This window comes from Pelodiscus sinensis, chromosome 20 (genome assembly GCF_049634645.1).
Source record: "Pelodiscus sinensis isolate JC-2024 chromosome 20, ASM4963464v1, whole genome shotgun sequence".
NCBI lineage: Eukaryota > Metazoa > Chordata > Testudines > Trionychidae > Pelodiscus > Pelodiscus sinensis.
The window spans coordinates 13779013-13792717 of NC_134730.1; the positions used below are offsets into that span (position 1 = coordinate 13779013).

The 13705-nt window shown below is 51.2% G+C and overlaps 2 protein-coding genes across 3 annotated transcripts in view; both read left to right on the forward strand.

Annotated features, from left to right (window-relative positions):
* Positions 1-10719, forward strand: part of LOC102452149 (CMRF35-like molecule 5) — a 35705-nt gene extending 24986 nt beyond the window's left edge. Inside the window, exons 1-5 of one of the 2 annotated variants that reach the window (XM_075903743.1) lie at positions 1717-1884; positions 4560-4895; positions 6915-7068; positions 8942-9069; positions 9643-10643. In XM_075903743.1, the coding sequence (XP_075759858.1) occupies positions 1845-1884; positions 4560-4895; positions 6915-7068; positions 8942-9069; positions 9643-9665 (681 nt within the window). In that variant the 5' untranslated portion in view covers positions 1717-1844 and the 3' untranslated portion in view covers positions 9666-10643. Of the gene's footprint in view, positions 1-1716; positions 1885-4559; positions 4896-6914; positions 7069-8941; positions 9070-9642 lie in introns of those variants that run through there. The other variant, XM_075903744.1, reaches the window with a different exon arrangement.
* LOC142819112 (uncharacterized) overlaps positions 1-13705 on the forward strand; it is a 111246-nt gene that overhangs the window by 21286 nt on the left and 76255 nt on the right. The window lies entirely within an intron of this gene.

Below are 13705 nucleotides of genomic sequence, written 5' to 3' on the forward strand. Positions count from 1 at the left end.
GTGATTTCTGAATGCTTGAGGGGGAACAACCTCAGGGCTGTCCTATGTAATAATAAGGGAGTTGGGAGACACCCCAACAGTGGAAGCCTCAGAGGTAAGTTTACATCAGCAGTTCTCACCCTGTTTACCACTGTGGGCTGATTATGCCATTCTCTGAGTGTTATGTGGGCTGTATGCACAAAATAGATAAGCTCAAGACAGTTAACTCCAAATCAGACTGTGAAGAGCTTCAAAAGGATCTCACAAAACTAAGTGACTGGGCAACAACAACAGGGCAGATGAATTTTAATGCTGATAAATGCAAAGTAATGCCTATTGGAAAACATAGTTCCAACTATACATATACAATGACGGGACTAAATTAGCTGTCACCACTCAAGAGAGAGATCTAGAGTCACCGTGGATTGTTCTCCAAAAACATCCACTCAATGTGCAGCAGCAGTCAAAAAAGCAAACGGAACGGGATTTAAAAGGGATAGAGAATGAGAGAGAGAATATCTTATTGCCTCTATATAAATCCTTGAATACTATATGCAGATGTGTTCACTTCATCTCAAAAAAGACCTCTTGGCATTGGAAAAAGTTCAGAAAAGGGCAACAAAAATGATTAGGGGTTTGGAACGGCTGCCATACGAGAGAGTAATTAAGACTGGGACTTTTAATCTTAGAAAAGAGGAGACTAAGGGGGGATATGATCGAGGTCTGTAAAATCTTGACTAGTGTAGAGAAAGTGAATAAGGAAAAGTTATTTACTTGTTCCCATAACACAAGAATTAGAGGTCACCAAATGAAATTAATAGGTGGCAGGTTTAAACCAAACAAAAGGAAGTATTTCTTCCCACAACACACAGTCAACCCGTGGAACTCCTTGCCAGAGGATGTTGCGAAGACTAGAACTTTAACAGGGTTCAAAAAGGAGCTAGATAGATTCATGGAGGTTAGGTTCATCAATGGCTATTAACCTGGATGGGGAAGGGATGGTGTCCCTAGCCTCTGTTTGTCAGTGCTGGGAATGGGTGACGGAGGATGGATTACTTGATGGTACCTGTTCTGTTCAGTCCCTCGGGGGCACTGTGGATTAGCTGCTGTCAGAAGACAGGTTCTGGGCTAGATGGACTTTGATCTGACGCAGTATGGCCCATTCTTATGTTCTTACTAGTATGGCCATAAGGATGTTTTACCACCTACAGCGGTGTGCTAATTGGGTCACAGGCTGAGGATCTCCAGTGTACACGGCAATTAAAAACCTGTAGCTGCTCTGTACCAGCTGACTCGAGCTCGCCAGGCCCAGGCTAAGGGCCTGGAACTTCAGTGTAAGGTTCAGGCTTAGCCATGATTCTAGGATCCTGCAAGGAGGGAGGGTCCCAGAGATCAGGCTACCGCCTGTACCCGCATGTCTACACTGCAATTACACAGCCAAGAGCCTAGGCCCCTTAGCCCAGTCAGGTGGCATAGGGCAACCGCAGGTATCTAAGGGCACTTGGTGACCCTGCCTTAGACCGTGTAGCAATGAGCAGCATTTTCCAGGGCTCTACCATCATCCAATCTGTGTAGTTGGGTCAAAGTTTTTTTTATCAGTCACATTTCACGCTGTGATCGCCTGCTCCTTAATGCAAACAGTAAACACCACCCTTGGGAATGGGCGTCAAGCTACTTCCTCCCCTAATGAAATAACCACCTCTGAAAAGGGAAGTGGGCAGCAGAGAGAGCTAGAAACTTCGCATTACATAACTGGTTCCAGAGTCTTCAGGTTTCACCTTCAACGAGTCTGAAAGGAGGGTCCCAGCCGTCTCACAGAAACCTGATTTTCCCAGAGAGAGTCAAATGCAGAGGAAACCAGGACCATGAAGTTCATCCTCATCAGGATGTGGATTCTTTTCCCAGGTGAGGAGGGCGTGGGCACTGGGTGGGTTGCTGTTTACACACTTCAGTGACTGGGCTTGCACAGTTTACAAGATTCAGAGAGGTAGTAGGGTTAGTCTGTTTCAGCAAAAACAACAAGGGTATCATGAGACATGCCGGCAGGCCTGCCTGCAGCCTCAAACAGCAAGAATGGAAGTGTCCATCTCAGCTGTACAAAGCAAAGCCTGGTCAGCATAAACCCCAAGGCTGTGTCTAGACTGGCCAGTTTTTCTAGAAAATCATCCGCTTTTCCAGAAAAACTTGCCAGCTGTCTACACTGGCCGCTTGAATTTCCGCAAAAGCACTGACGTCCTACTGTAAGAAATCAGTGCTTTTTGCGGAAATACTATGCTGCTCCCGTTCGGAAAAAGTCCCTTTTGCGCAAAACTTTTGCACAAAAGGGCCAGTGTAGACAGCTCAGAATTGTTTTCCGCAAAAAAAGCCCCGATGGCGAAAATGGTGATCGGTGCTTTTTTGCACAAAAGCGCGTCTAGATTGGCACGGACGCTTTTCCGCAAAAAATGCTTTTGCAGAAAAGCATCTGTGCCAATCTAAACGCTCTTTTCCAAAAATGCTTTTAACGGAAAACTTTTCCATTAAAAGCATTTCCAGAAAATCATGCCAGTCTAGACGTAGCCCAAGTGTTCCTTTTCAGACGGCCTTCATCGGCCACAACTCCCTGTGCTTGCTAGCTGAGAGCCGACTATGGGATAGACACCATGACCTCGGTTCTCAGCCCCGTGGGAACATTAACAGTGGCACTGAGCCAGCTTGTGCACACTCAGTAAACAGCCAGGCTATGTCTACACCGGCCAGTCTTGCACAAGAGCATATGCAAATGCCTCATTTGCATATGTTCTTGTGCAAGACTGGTCAGAGTAGACGTAGCCCTAAAGTATAAGATCACTGGAAGTCCCGCCCCTAGCTGAGTCTCATCGCAGACCTCCAGTCTCAGAGGTGCCCCGAATTCCCCAACTGAAGCCACGTCCGCCACGGCCCAGATCTGAGGCATCTCGGGATCGGGACTCCCTGTGGCAGAAGAGGCATCAGCATTCCATGGAACCTTTTACTCCTTTAAGCATTGTTCTGTAGCGCTGTCGCTTGCTAGAGGGTACCCTGTGACGTGTAGTAGCAGTGGAGTAGTAAGCTTAATAAAGTACATTATCCCTAATCGGCTGTGTTGAAGTGAATCCCATCACCCTGTCTGTCCTTTGGCCCTGTGAGCTGACAATGGGGTCTGCTGGCACCTTAAAGGCTAACAACTTTATTATGGCATAAGCTTGTGTGGCAGCTTCACCAGCAGAGGTGGGAAGCCCCACCCAGGCTCCTGCAGTGCTTGCAGCCTGTGGGAGATGAAGCCTACAAAGTAGGCAGAGAAGATTTGCATCTGCACCCTAAGAAAGCTCTCTGTGGAGAACACTGGGGAGGAGGGTCCTAGGCTTGTGGTAGTTGTTTGCTTCCTTTAAAGCTCTGCCCAGACAGTCGTGTGAATGTGAGAGAATCTCAGTGCTCCTTAAATCAAACACTAGAGTGGGGCGAGCAGAGAAAAACTGCCAAGAGTGCAGCCTACAGACAAATCCAGAAAGGCAGGACAAGAAATGCCCCAGTGTTCAAAATCTGCTGAACCTTCTGCTTGGGAAGGATGGGCCTGTTTTCAGAATGTTTGGGCTCAGCAACACAGGGTGCTGCAGTGAAGCACCTTAGCTCTTGTTATTAGCTACGGGTGGCCCACTGGCAGTTCGCCATAGTCTTGCGCTTTGCATAGTCACTTAGGCTACATCTTACACTGCAGAGTTTCTGCACAAAACTGGTCTTTTTTGCACAAAAACTCGCAGAGCATCCTCACTACAAGCACATTTTTGCACAAGAAAAAGTACCGTAGATCATCAGAAGACAGGGCTTTTTGCACAAGAGTTATTCCTCTTTCTATGAGGAATAAGCCTTTTTGTGCAAGAGCTCTTGTGCAAAAAGGTGTGTGTGTGGACGGACACCAGGGGTTTCTTGCACAAGAAACCCCATCAGAAAAAGCACAGGTGCTCTGATGGCCATTCTGTGAATAGCCATCAGAGCTTTCTTGCGCAAGAGAGTCCATGGCAGTGTGGATACTCTCATTCCATGAGGAGTAACGGTAGTTCGGACTAGGAAGCCTAGTCCAAACTACCTAGTTCGTGCCGCGTGTAGCCGCGCGGCACGGGGTTCGAACGAGCAGGGATTTAAAAATGGCGGCGCCCAGTTTATGCAAATGAAGCCCGGGAAATTCAAATCCCGGGCTTCATTTGCAAGTGCGGTATGCCTACATTACCCTCCTAGTTCGAACTAGGAGGGTAGTGTAGACATACCCAGGGATAGTAAAGCCAGATACAAGCACCCTGCATGGAAGGAGCAATCTCCAGCCAGTTATAAGGAGAGAAACAATTTCCTTTGTTCTCGGCAAAGGAAAAGAAACATTGAATGGCAATGCCTGTGCCTGCAAGGTTTCAGCATGTCCTCCCTTGAGTTAAAGTAACCCTCACCCCGCAGGCCCTGCCAGTTCTCCCAGCTCTGCCCCTCCTGCTGCACACAAGAATCCCCCACAACTGCGCTGCTCCCCAGCACTGGCTACATTTCATTGCTGCTTCCAGCTTGCAAGAGTCTGAGTTTCTCTCTGTCTCTCACAGGCTGCTGGGCCGTGACAGGCCCTGGGGCAGTGCATGGCCCGCCGGGCGGCTCAGTGTCTGTGCAGTGCCAGTACGGGGCCGGCTACGAGCTTTCTCCAAAATTCTGGTGCAGACGCAAAGTTGTGCTGTGTTTCAATCACCTCATCTTTGAGACCATGGGGTCGGAGGCGGAAGAGAAGCGGGGCAGAGTCGCCATCCGCGACAATCACACCCAGCGCGTGTTCACAGTAACCCTGGAGAACCTGACGCTGGCGGACTCAGGGACTTACCTCTGCGGGGTAGCCAGGATTGGCTTCCCTAATCCCAGGGACTCGGTGGAAGTCATCGTCTCTCCAGGTAAATCCTGCCAGGGCTCCCCCATGGCAACGGCAGGAGAGGAGGAGCTGGAGGAGGGAGGGGCAGGGCGTGGGAGGGGGTTCTGTTCTGTAGTTCTGAAGATATTTCTCTAACCCACTGCTGCTGCCTCCTACAAAGGGCTCCAACTGTGGGGCAGGCATAGGCGGTTGATATACTAGGCAGGAGAAGGTTTTGCCTTCCCTAACCTCCAGCCTGGCTCCACCCACGTTCCACTCCCAGAACCCTTAGGCTGTATCGACACCGGCGGCTGAGAAATCTTGCACAAGAAAACGCCCACACTGCCATGTGCGAGCTGTGCTTTTGTGCAAGAGCATCCATGGCAATGCAGACACTCTCTTGCGCAAGAAAGCTCCAATGGCCATTTTAGCCATCGGGGTTTCTTGCGCAAGAAATCCCTGTCGAGCGTCCACCGTGCCCTCTTGCACAAGAGCTCCTGCGCAAGAGGGCTTACACCCGATAAAAAAGAGCGTAGCTCTCGTGCAAGGAGCCCTCTCTTCCCACGCCGTACTGTACATTTCCTTGCACAAGAGCGGGCGGGCCGTGTGGATGCTCTGCAGATTCTTCCGCAAGAAGCCGCCAGTGTAGATATAGCCTTATTACTGTAGCATCCGGGGACGGGGTGTTGCTTCCCCCCAATGCCACCCTCCCCATGCTCTGGGGCTGGGGAGGCTTGGCCTGCTTGCCACCTGCCCTCTCCATGTTGGGGGGTGTGGCATGGGCAGAAGGGGTGGGGTTGGGGGCCCAGCCACCCATAGGGGAAAAGGAACTCCCACCTGATTGCAAACAGGTAAATTCACCCCTCCACTCCAGCCCCACAGCATCCTTGACGCAGTGCTATTCCAGCCATGTCCCTAAAGCTGCGCAAAACTGAGCCAAGCCCCCAGCCCCAGCCTGCCTCTGCCAGAAAGAGGGGACAGAAGAACAGGGGGGAGGGGAGGAGTCATTTCCCAAAGGGGTGGGTGTGTTTCTTGGGGGAAAGTGAGACACGAGTGTGTAAATGAGGGGAAGTATCTCTAGATGGTTACTCTTGTTTTTATCGCACCAACTTCTGCAGAGAGAGCAGCATTCGAGCCACACAGAGCTCGTCTGGGAAAGGTACTCGAGCATCACAGCTCTCCTCAGACCCCCGCACCTTTCCTAGGCCCAAGGGAGAGCTCCTTGTAGGCCAGGGGTGGGAACCTTTTTTGGGGAAGGGGCCGCTAACCCAGAAAAAAATCAGTTGGGGGAGGGGGGCATACAAGTGAGAAGCAAAAAAAACCAAACCCCAAACCCCAAAATCCCACAACCCCTCACTGATGTGACCCCTGACTGAGAAGGAGAAAGACACTCCCCCCGTTCCCCTCACACACCAGAGCCTAGGGGGGCCCAGGCTCGTAGATCTGTGTGCTCCAGCCACATCCAGCCCTACAGAGGGACAGTGTGGGGGGTGGGCTGGAGTACCATCATGGGCTCCCCAATGCTGAGGGCAGGGGGGAGTCCAGAGCGTCGGGGGCGGGATCCAGGCAAGTTGGGAGCCCCGGGCCTTAGGTTCCCCACCCCACTAAAGCTCAAAGGCTGATCTCACTCACTAGCAGAACTCGATGCAGTAGAAGACGTAACCTCCCCACCTCATCTCTCTCCTGCCCTGGGACCAACAGGGCGAGCTCACCACCGCAGAGGTTGTTAAATGGAAGGTGTGAGCGGCGCTGGCCAAGTGCCTGTGGACCCCTCTCACGAATGGGCCGCACACCTGCCTGGAAGCCAGAGTCACGCCCCCAGCCACGCCCCTAAGCTAGCCACATGCCTGCACCGCTCAGCCTCCCCGTGCCCAGGAGCTGCTCCAAAGGCCTGAGGCCCAGGAGCCCTGACAAGATGCTGCCGCTGGGATTCTGGTGTGGGCCAGGGCTAAGGTGACAGTTCCGTGACAGACACCAGAAAGGCTCTTCCCGGAGGGGGTGGGGGAAGCAGGAGACATGGTTTGGGGTTTTCATGGTGCAGAATTTCTGCTTTTACCTGCAGGTCTTCCTCTTTCAACCCCAAGGGAAAAGGCCCCTCCAGCAACACACCAGCCAGTGACGCCTGCCGGCACAGGGCTTCCTACCGCAAGCCACGCAGCCAGCCCATTGGCATCCACTAAGAACAGCTCTTTGCATGGCAGGGACATCCCAGCCCCGTATGTACCAGAGACCACAGTCCGGTTGGGTTGTGGCTTCCTCTCCCCGAACCCGGCACAGGCAACGGCTGGGTGTCCTTCAGCTCCCCCCTACACCCCAAGATTTCTGCAGCATCTCAGCTGTGCCAGCCAGTGAATGGCAGTGAGACTTCCCATTCCATTGGCTCTGCAGGGTTCTCGGTGGGTGCTGGGATCCAGCTTCTCTTGCATGCACCTATTGAAACCAGCTCCATTTATTGTCCCCTCCACAGCCCCCCCTCCCCTCACAACCATCGTACTGATGGGTCCGGGAGTTTTTAAGACCCCAGTGGCCAACTCAGAGAAAAGAGCTCACAAAACATGACCAGGGCATCCCCTCCCAGGGCCCAGCAGAGCAAAGAAGAATGACGTCACTGGTGGGTGATAACATCCCACCGAAAAACCAACAGTGCTTTTATCAGTAACAACCTGGAGAGCCAGTAGGGCTGGATTCACAAGAGGGACTATGGAAATTCCAGGCTGTACAAAAGTGCCCCTCGTCCCCACCCAGTGAGTCTCTCAGTCCGGCTCCTACACCAGGATGGGCAGAGTCAAGTCCCCGCAACGTCCCTTCTCTCGGCGTGCGAAATCGCTATTGATGCTACCGCCCCTCCTTTCTCTCCATTCAGGGGGATGGGTAGGGGGGCCCAGGCCTGCCCTCTCTCACGGGCAAGGCCCTAAGGACAGGCTGTAGTGGCGTCCTTTCCGGCTGGTGGGGTTAATACCCGAAACGCACCAGCCCACCGGCAAATCCTATAATGCCCTGCCCTGGGCTGCTTCCTACTGCTGCCACTCAACACCACCATCACCACCATCCACCCTTTCTTATCTCTCCTTCCTCCCTTCTTCCCCCACCCCAACTTCTTACCTGGGTCACTTTCTCATGACATCACCCGCCGACCCAGGGCCGAGGATGTCCCCTGACGTCAGACGTAGCCCGGCATGCAGGGTTCCCCGGCGACCGGCCCCCACGCTGGTCAGCTGGGCCGCGGCCACCGAGCACCACACGCAAGTGGCGCGCACCTCGTCCCCGTCTGAGCGGGGCAGCTCCAACCCATCACACAGGTGCAGAGAAGCCCTGGACAGGGACCTTCTGAGTCCAGTCACAGCAGACTGCTGTTGCCTGACTGAATGAGTCCCCTAAGTGGACCCTGGGGTTTGGCTTAAGGAGAGGGGCTGAGGCCCAGTGTGCTCCTTTTTCTGCACTGGTTAGGCCTCAGTTGGGGTATTGTGTCCACTTCTGGGCACCGCATTTCAAGGAAGATGTGGAGAAATTGGAAAAGGTCCAGAGAAGAGCAACAAGAATGATTGAAGGTCTAGAGAACATGAGCTATGAGGGAAGACTGAAAGAATTGGGCTTGTCTAGTTTAGAAAAGAGAAGGCTGAGAGGGGACATGATAGTGGTTTTCAAGTATCTAAAAGGGTGTCACAAGGAGGAGGTAGAAACATTGTTCTCCTTGGCCTCTGAGGATAGGACAAGAAGCAATGGGCTTAAATTGAAGCAAGGGAGGTTTAGCTTGGACATTAGGAAAAAGTTCTTAACTGTCAGGGTGATTAAACACTAGAATAAATTGCCTAGGGAGGTTGTGGAATCTCCATCAATAGAGACATTTAAATGCAGGTTAGACAGACACCTGTCAGGGATGATGTAGATGGTGCTTGGTCCTGCCATGAGGGCAGGGGACTGGACTCGACGACCTCTCGAGGTCCCTTCCAGTTCTAGGATTCTAGGATTCTCCCCAGTTAAACCTGATTTGCAGCTTTACCCTGAGAGCAGCCAGGGAACATTAAATTGGGAGGAGCCTGACAAATCTACAGAGCTTTACTGTCTCCATTGTATTTTTTTTTTGCATAGACTCCAACCCAACATCCTCTATTCTCTGTTCCTGATCATTCCCAGCTTCCTGTGCATCATCTGTACTGCCATCTGGGTGAGCGTGCGGTGCGGGAGGAACTCCAGGGAGATGGTGCCAAACAGACATGGTGAGAGCCTCTGACATTCACACTATGACGTGTTCCACTGCCCATAGCTGTCCTCTGAGCACAGAATATGGAACAGCCAGTTCTTGTTTTGCCCCGAGAGCATCCTGGTCAAGTTACATGGTCCCTTCTAGTCTCCCCATTCTTCTGGAGATGGGGCAAACTGCATTGGGTCTGTACCTGGTCCAATATACTTGTCTCAGTGCATCACCAGTGTTGCTGCCCACTGTATTGTGGGAGGCAGAGCCAATGGTCCCCAAACCTGGTATCCATCTGTGACAGGGGTAAGATAGCAACTTTCCTGAGTCCACCTCCTCTCCTGCACAGTGACCCAGAACACACACCCTGATGTGACTATGCTGCACTAGCTGGGCCCTTTGACCCAAGACTTCCATATATGACTGAAGAGCATGGTTGTGAATATGGAGACATCCTCACTGCTCTGTATCCCTGATCAGGAATTCACACAGCCCCCTTCCCCCCTAGACCAGCTTTGCACCCTGACAAGTAAGAACAGAAAGAATCCAGCATGAAATGTATCTCATCCAGTCACTGGTGATGTCTGTTTTGTTGCAGCTCAGGAAATGCTCCTCTTATAGCTTAGAAAGGGGTCCAAATTGGAGGATGGATGCATTGGTCTGGCTTCAGGCCTAGTTTTGGAACATCCCTGCTGATTCTCTTGGACTTCTCGGTGACTTTCGATACCATCGGCCATGGTATCCTTCTGGAGCGCCTGGCAGAGCTGGGTATCAGAGGAGCTGTTTTGCGGTGGTTCCGGGTCTACCTATCGGATGCTTTCAGATGATGGAGCTAGGGGGCTGCTGCTTGACCCTGTGGTGATTGTGCTATGGGGTCCCATAAGGTCACATCTCATCCCCTCTGTTGTTTAACATCTACATGAAACTACTGGGCAAGGTCATAAGGAGATTTGGAGAACTGTGCCATCAATAAGCAGATGACACGCAACTCTATTTCTCTGTGACATCATATCCATGTGTGACGGCGACTGATCTGAACCGGTGTCTGGAGGCGCTGATGGACTGGATGAAGTCAAATAAGCTGAAGCTGAATCCAGATAAGACAGAGGTCCTGTGGATCAGAAAGCCATCTATCTGGGATTGTAGTGTGTTGCCTGTTCTGAATGAAGTTACACTCCCTCTGACAGAACAGGTGCACAGCTTGGGAGTCCTCCTGGACCCTTTACTAACATTTGAGAACTGGATTTCCTTGGTGGCCAGGCGTGCTTTTGGGCAGCCTCAGCTGATCCGTCAGCTGCGACCCTTCCTGAATAAGAATGACCTGGCTACAGTGATTCATGCTCTTGTCACATCCCAATTGGACAACTGCAAGGCGCTCTATGCGGGGCTGCCTTTTAAGAGTCTACGGAAACTTCAGCTGGTTTAGAATGCGGCTGCTCAAGTTTTAATTAACACTCATTATATGGAGCACATATGTCGGCGCTCTGGCAGCTGCACTGGCTTCTGGTATGTTTCCGGGCACAATTCAAGGTCCTGGTTATGACCTATAACAGCCCTAAACAGGTTGGGTATGTCTACACTACCCTCCTAGTTCGAACTAGGAGGGTAATGTAGGCATACCGCACTTGCAAATGAAGCCCAGGATTTGAATTTCCCGGGCTTCATTTGCATAAGCGGGGCGCCGCCATTTTTAAAACCCCGCTCATTCGAACCCCATGCAGCGCGGCTACACGGGGCACGAACTAGGTAGTTCGAACTAGGCTTCCTAGTTCGAACTACTGTTACTCCTCATTCCACGAGGAGTAACGGTAGTTCGAACTAGGAAGCCTAGTTCGAACTACCTAGTTCGTGCCCCGTGTAGCTGCGCGGCACAGGGTTCGAACCAGCGGGGTTTTAAAAATGGCGGCGCCCTGCTTATGCAAATGAAGCCTGGGAAATTCAAATCCTGGGCTTCATTTGCAAGTGCGGTATGCCTACATTACCCTCCTAGTTCGAACTAGCGGGGTAGTGTAGACATACCCGTTGGGACAGGAGTATTTGAAGGAATGTCTTCTCCCATATGAACCTGCCCGGGATTTAGGTCAGCTGGGGAGGCTCTGCTCAGTTTTGCTCCACACAGAACAGGGCCTTCTCAGCCTTTGCTCCGAGGCTATGGAATTCTGTCCCCTGGGACATTGGTAACGTTTCAGTGCCAGGCTAAAGCCACACTTTTTACCCATACTTTTATTGGTGTGTGTGTGTGTGTGTGTGTGTGTGTGTGTGTGTGTGAGAGAGAGAGAGAGAGAGGGGGGGGGTAGGGTAAAAATATTTTAAATAAATAAATCCCCCTGGCTTTGCGCACAGCCCAGGGCCACAGAATGGGCCTGACTTTCCTCTTATCTCAACAAACTATTTCCTTCACATTCGTAGGGGACAGTCTCCTGCAGGTGTCTGTCTCTGCGGGTCCCATGTCTAGGCTCAGTTCAGCATTACAGGTGCAATGAATGGCTGGCAGGACAAGTGGTGGGGGTGAGTGTTCTAACAGTCAACTTGGATAGTCATAACCAACATCAGTTGGTGTTACAGAATTTCCCCGCCTCCAGAAAAAGACACTGAGCTCTCCAAACCAGGCACAAGTCCTTGACATGTGATTTGGAGCTGGCCATCTATGGTCCCCCCCATTTTTTGCCATCCATTTGTGGAATAAATTTTGTTATGTGTGCCAATGCATATGCATGTGTGCACCACACAAATAGAAACATGTTGCCAGCTGTGGGTGCTCTGCTAATCAGCCGGGTGGCATTTGAATCTCTCCTGTGCGGACTGCCCAAGCACTCAGCTAACAGGGAACACCGATGCCCACCAATCTGAGCTGGTGGAGGACAGTGCAAACTTGCATTCTTGGCATATTCAGCTAGCACTGTGGCCTGCCAAGATAAACTGGTAACAGGCCAGTTTGTAGACATTCAGCTGGACTTGGACTTACAGATCAAGAGGAACCAAAGGAGGCTAAAGACAATCCCCAGCAGGTTTTAATTTTAGCTACAGAGTGTGAGTTCTCTCTTGGAGCAGTGCCCCAGAAGAGAAAGCAGCTGCTAATGAGGAAGAAAATCACCATGAGTCCACCTGTGCTCAACAGGGAGGATGGAGAAGGGGATTCTAACCTGGTTGATGACACCTCGGGAAAACAAATGTCAGTTAAAACAAAGGAAATGTGTCCAAGCAGAAAGCCACTAAGTTAAATGCTGCCACTGTGGGAAAATTAGCCATTAAAAAGATGACTATTATAAATATAAATCAGTCCAAGACAGAGTGCCACAAGCCTCTAATGAAAGCCCTTCTCTTAGGTTGGAAACCAGGGGAACCCCAAGCTGAATAGACAAAGATTGGAGGTACATGGAGCAGATCTGGGCACTTAACAACAATCATTGGAGTTTGGCTATTGACAGAGGCTCTGAAAAACATGCAGGGATAGTTGATCCCAGTTCAAACTCATCATTAGACAAGCTGTGCTCAAAAGGCCAGGGAATAGGCAATCCAAAATGGAAGCAACTAATTGATCTCAATAGGCACAGTGACAGAGACATAGGCAACCACCTGAAACCTAGGTCTGAAGAGTCAACCTCTGGAACTGGAGCAATAGGTAGCAGAGATAGAGGAGGAGCTGATACTCTAGTTGAATTTCAGCATGGCTCATAACTGTGTCATCAATGACAGGAAGGCTGTTGTAGAAATCCAGTTGGTGGAAATTCTCTTTAAAGATATTGTGGCCCCAGGTGTGGCTTGCTGAGAACAAGCTGCTCTACCTCCAGGGGTAAGAAACCATTATCATAGCGACATGCTGCAATAGCTTTTGGACTAAAGGAAAACTGAGGAATGATAAACCTGTTTTGAGGACCCAGGCAATCTTAGCTGCCAAAGCTCTTGGGATCGGAATGAGGAACTCGTGCCTCATCAGTTGCTGAATATTTCTGGAGAACAGCAAATGGTAAAAAAGGAGCCACAGTTGGGAAAAATGTGACTCAGTGGATCTGGCAGACGTTGGTGCAGAAAGAAACTACAAGCCATGACCCTGAAAAACAGGCTGTGCCGATGCTCACAGATGTGCAGTGTTTTATAGGCCTCTGCTTCTGTTTCAGAAGGTTTATTTATGAGTTTGCCAATACTGCAAAACCGCTAGAGACCACAGAGCTCTGAGGAAGCCTATATGTGCTTCTGTGACGTAGTGGGGGTACTTGCTGGGCTGTGGTGACCTCTGCTGTCTGGAGCAAGACCCAGCAGGGAAAACCACATTATGCAAAGGTGACGCCAAACCTGTTGAACCAGACACCCCCCATGGAGAGGAACAAAGGAAGGTGGAATGCTGCCCTGGCTGGGGGGCAGGGCTGGAAGAGTGTGGGTTAGTTGCTGTCTGGGAGCATGGAGGAGACAGCCTAGGGAAAGGGGCTGGAGTTTAGGGGCCCAGTCTCCCCCCATCTCAAGGGGGCCTGAGGCACCCTAGCCCAGCTCTGTGACCAGATTACATCTGTGCTGTGCTGTATCCTGGAGAGGCAATAAACTTCCTCTATTCCACCGGCTGGTGCAGTCTATTTGTGCCATTTCGGGGTGCAGGAGACGGGGGACCCCCAACGCGCCGTCACAGCTTCCCTACCCCGCAGTGATCTGTTCACAGGCTCCAGAAC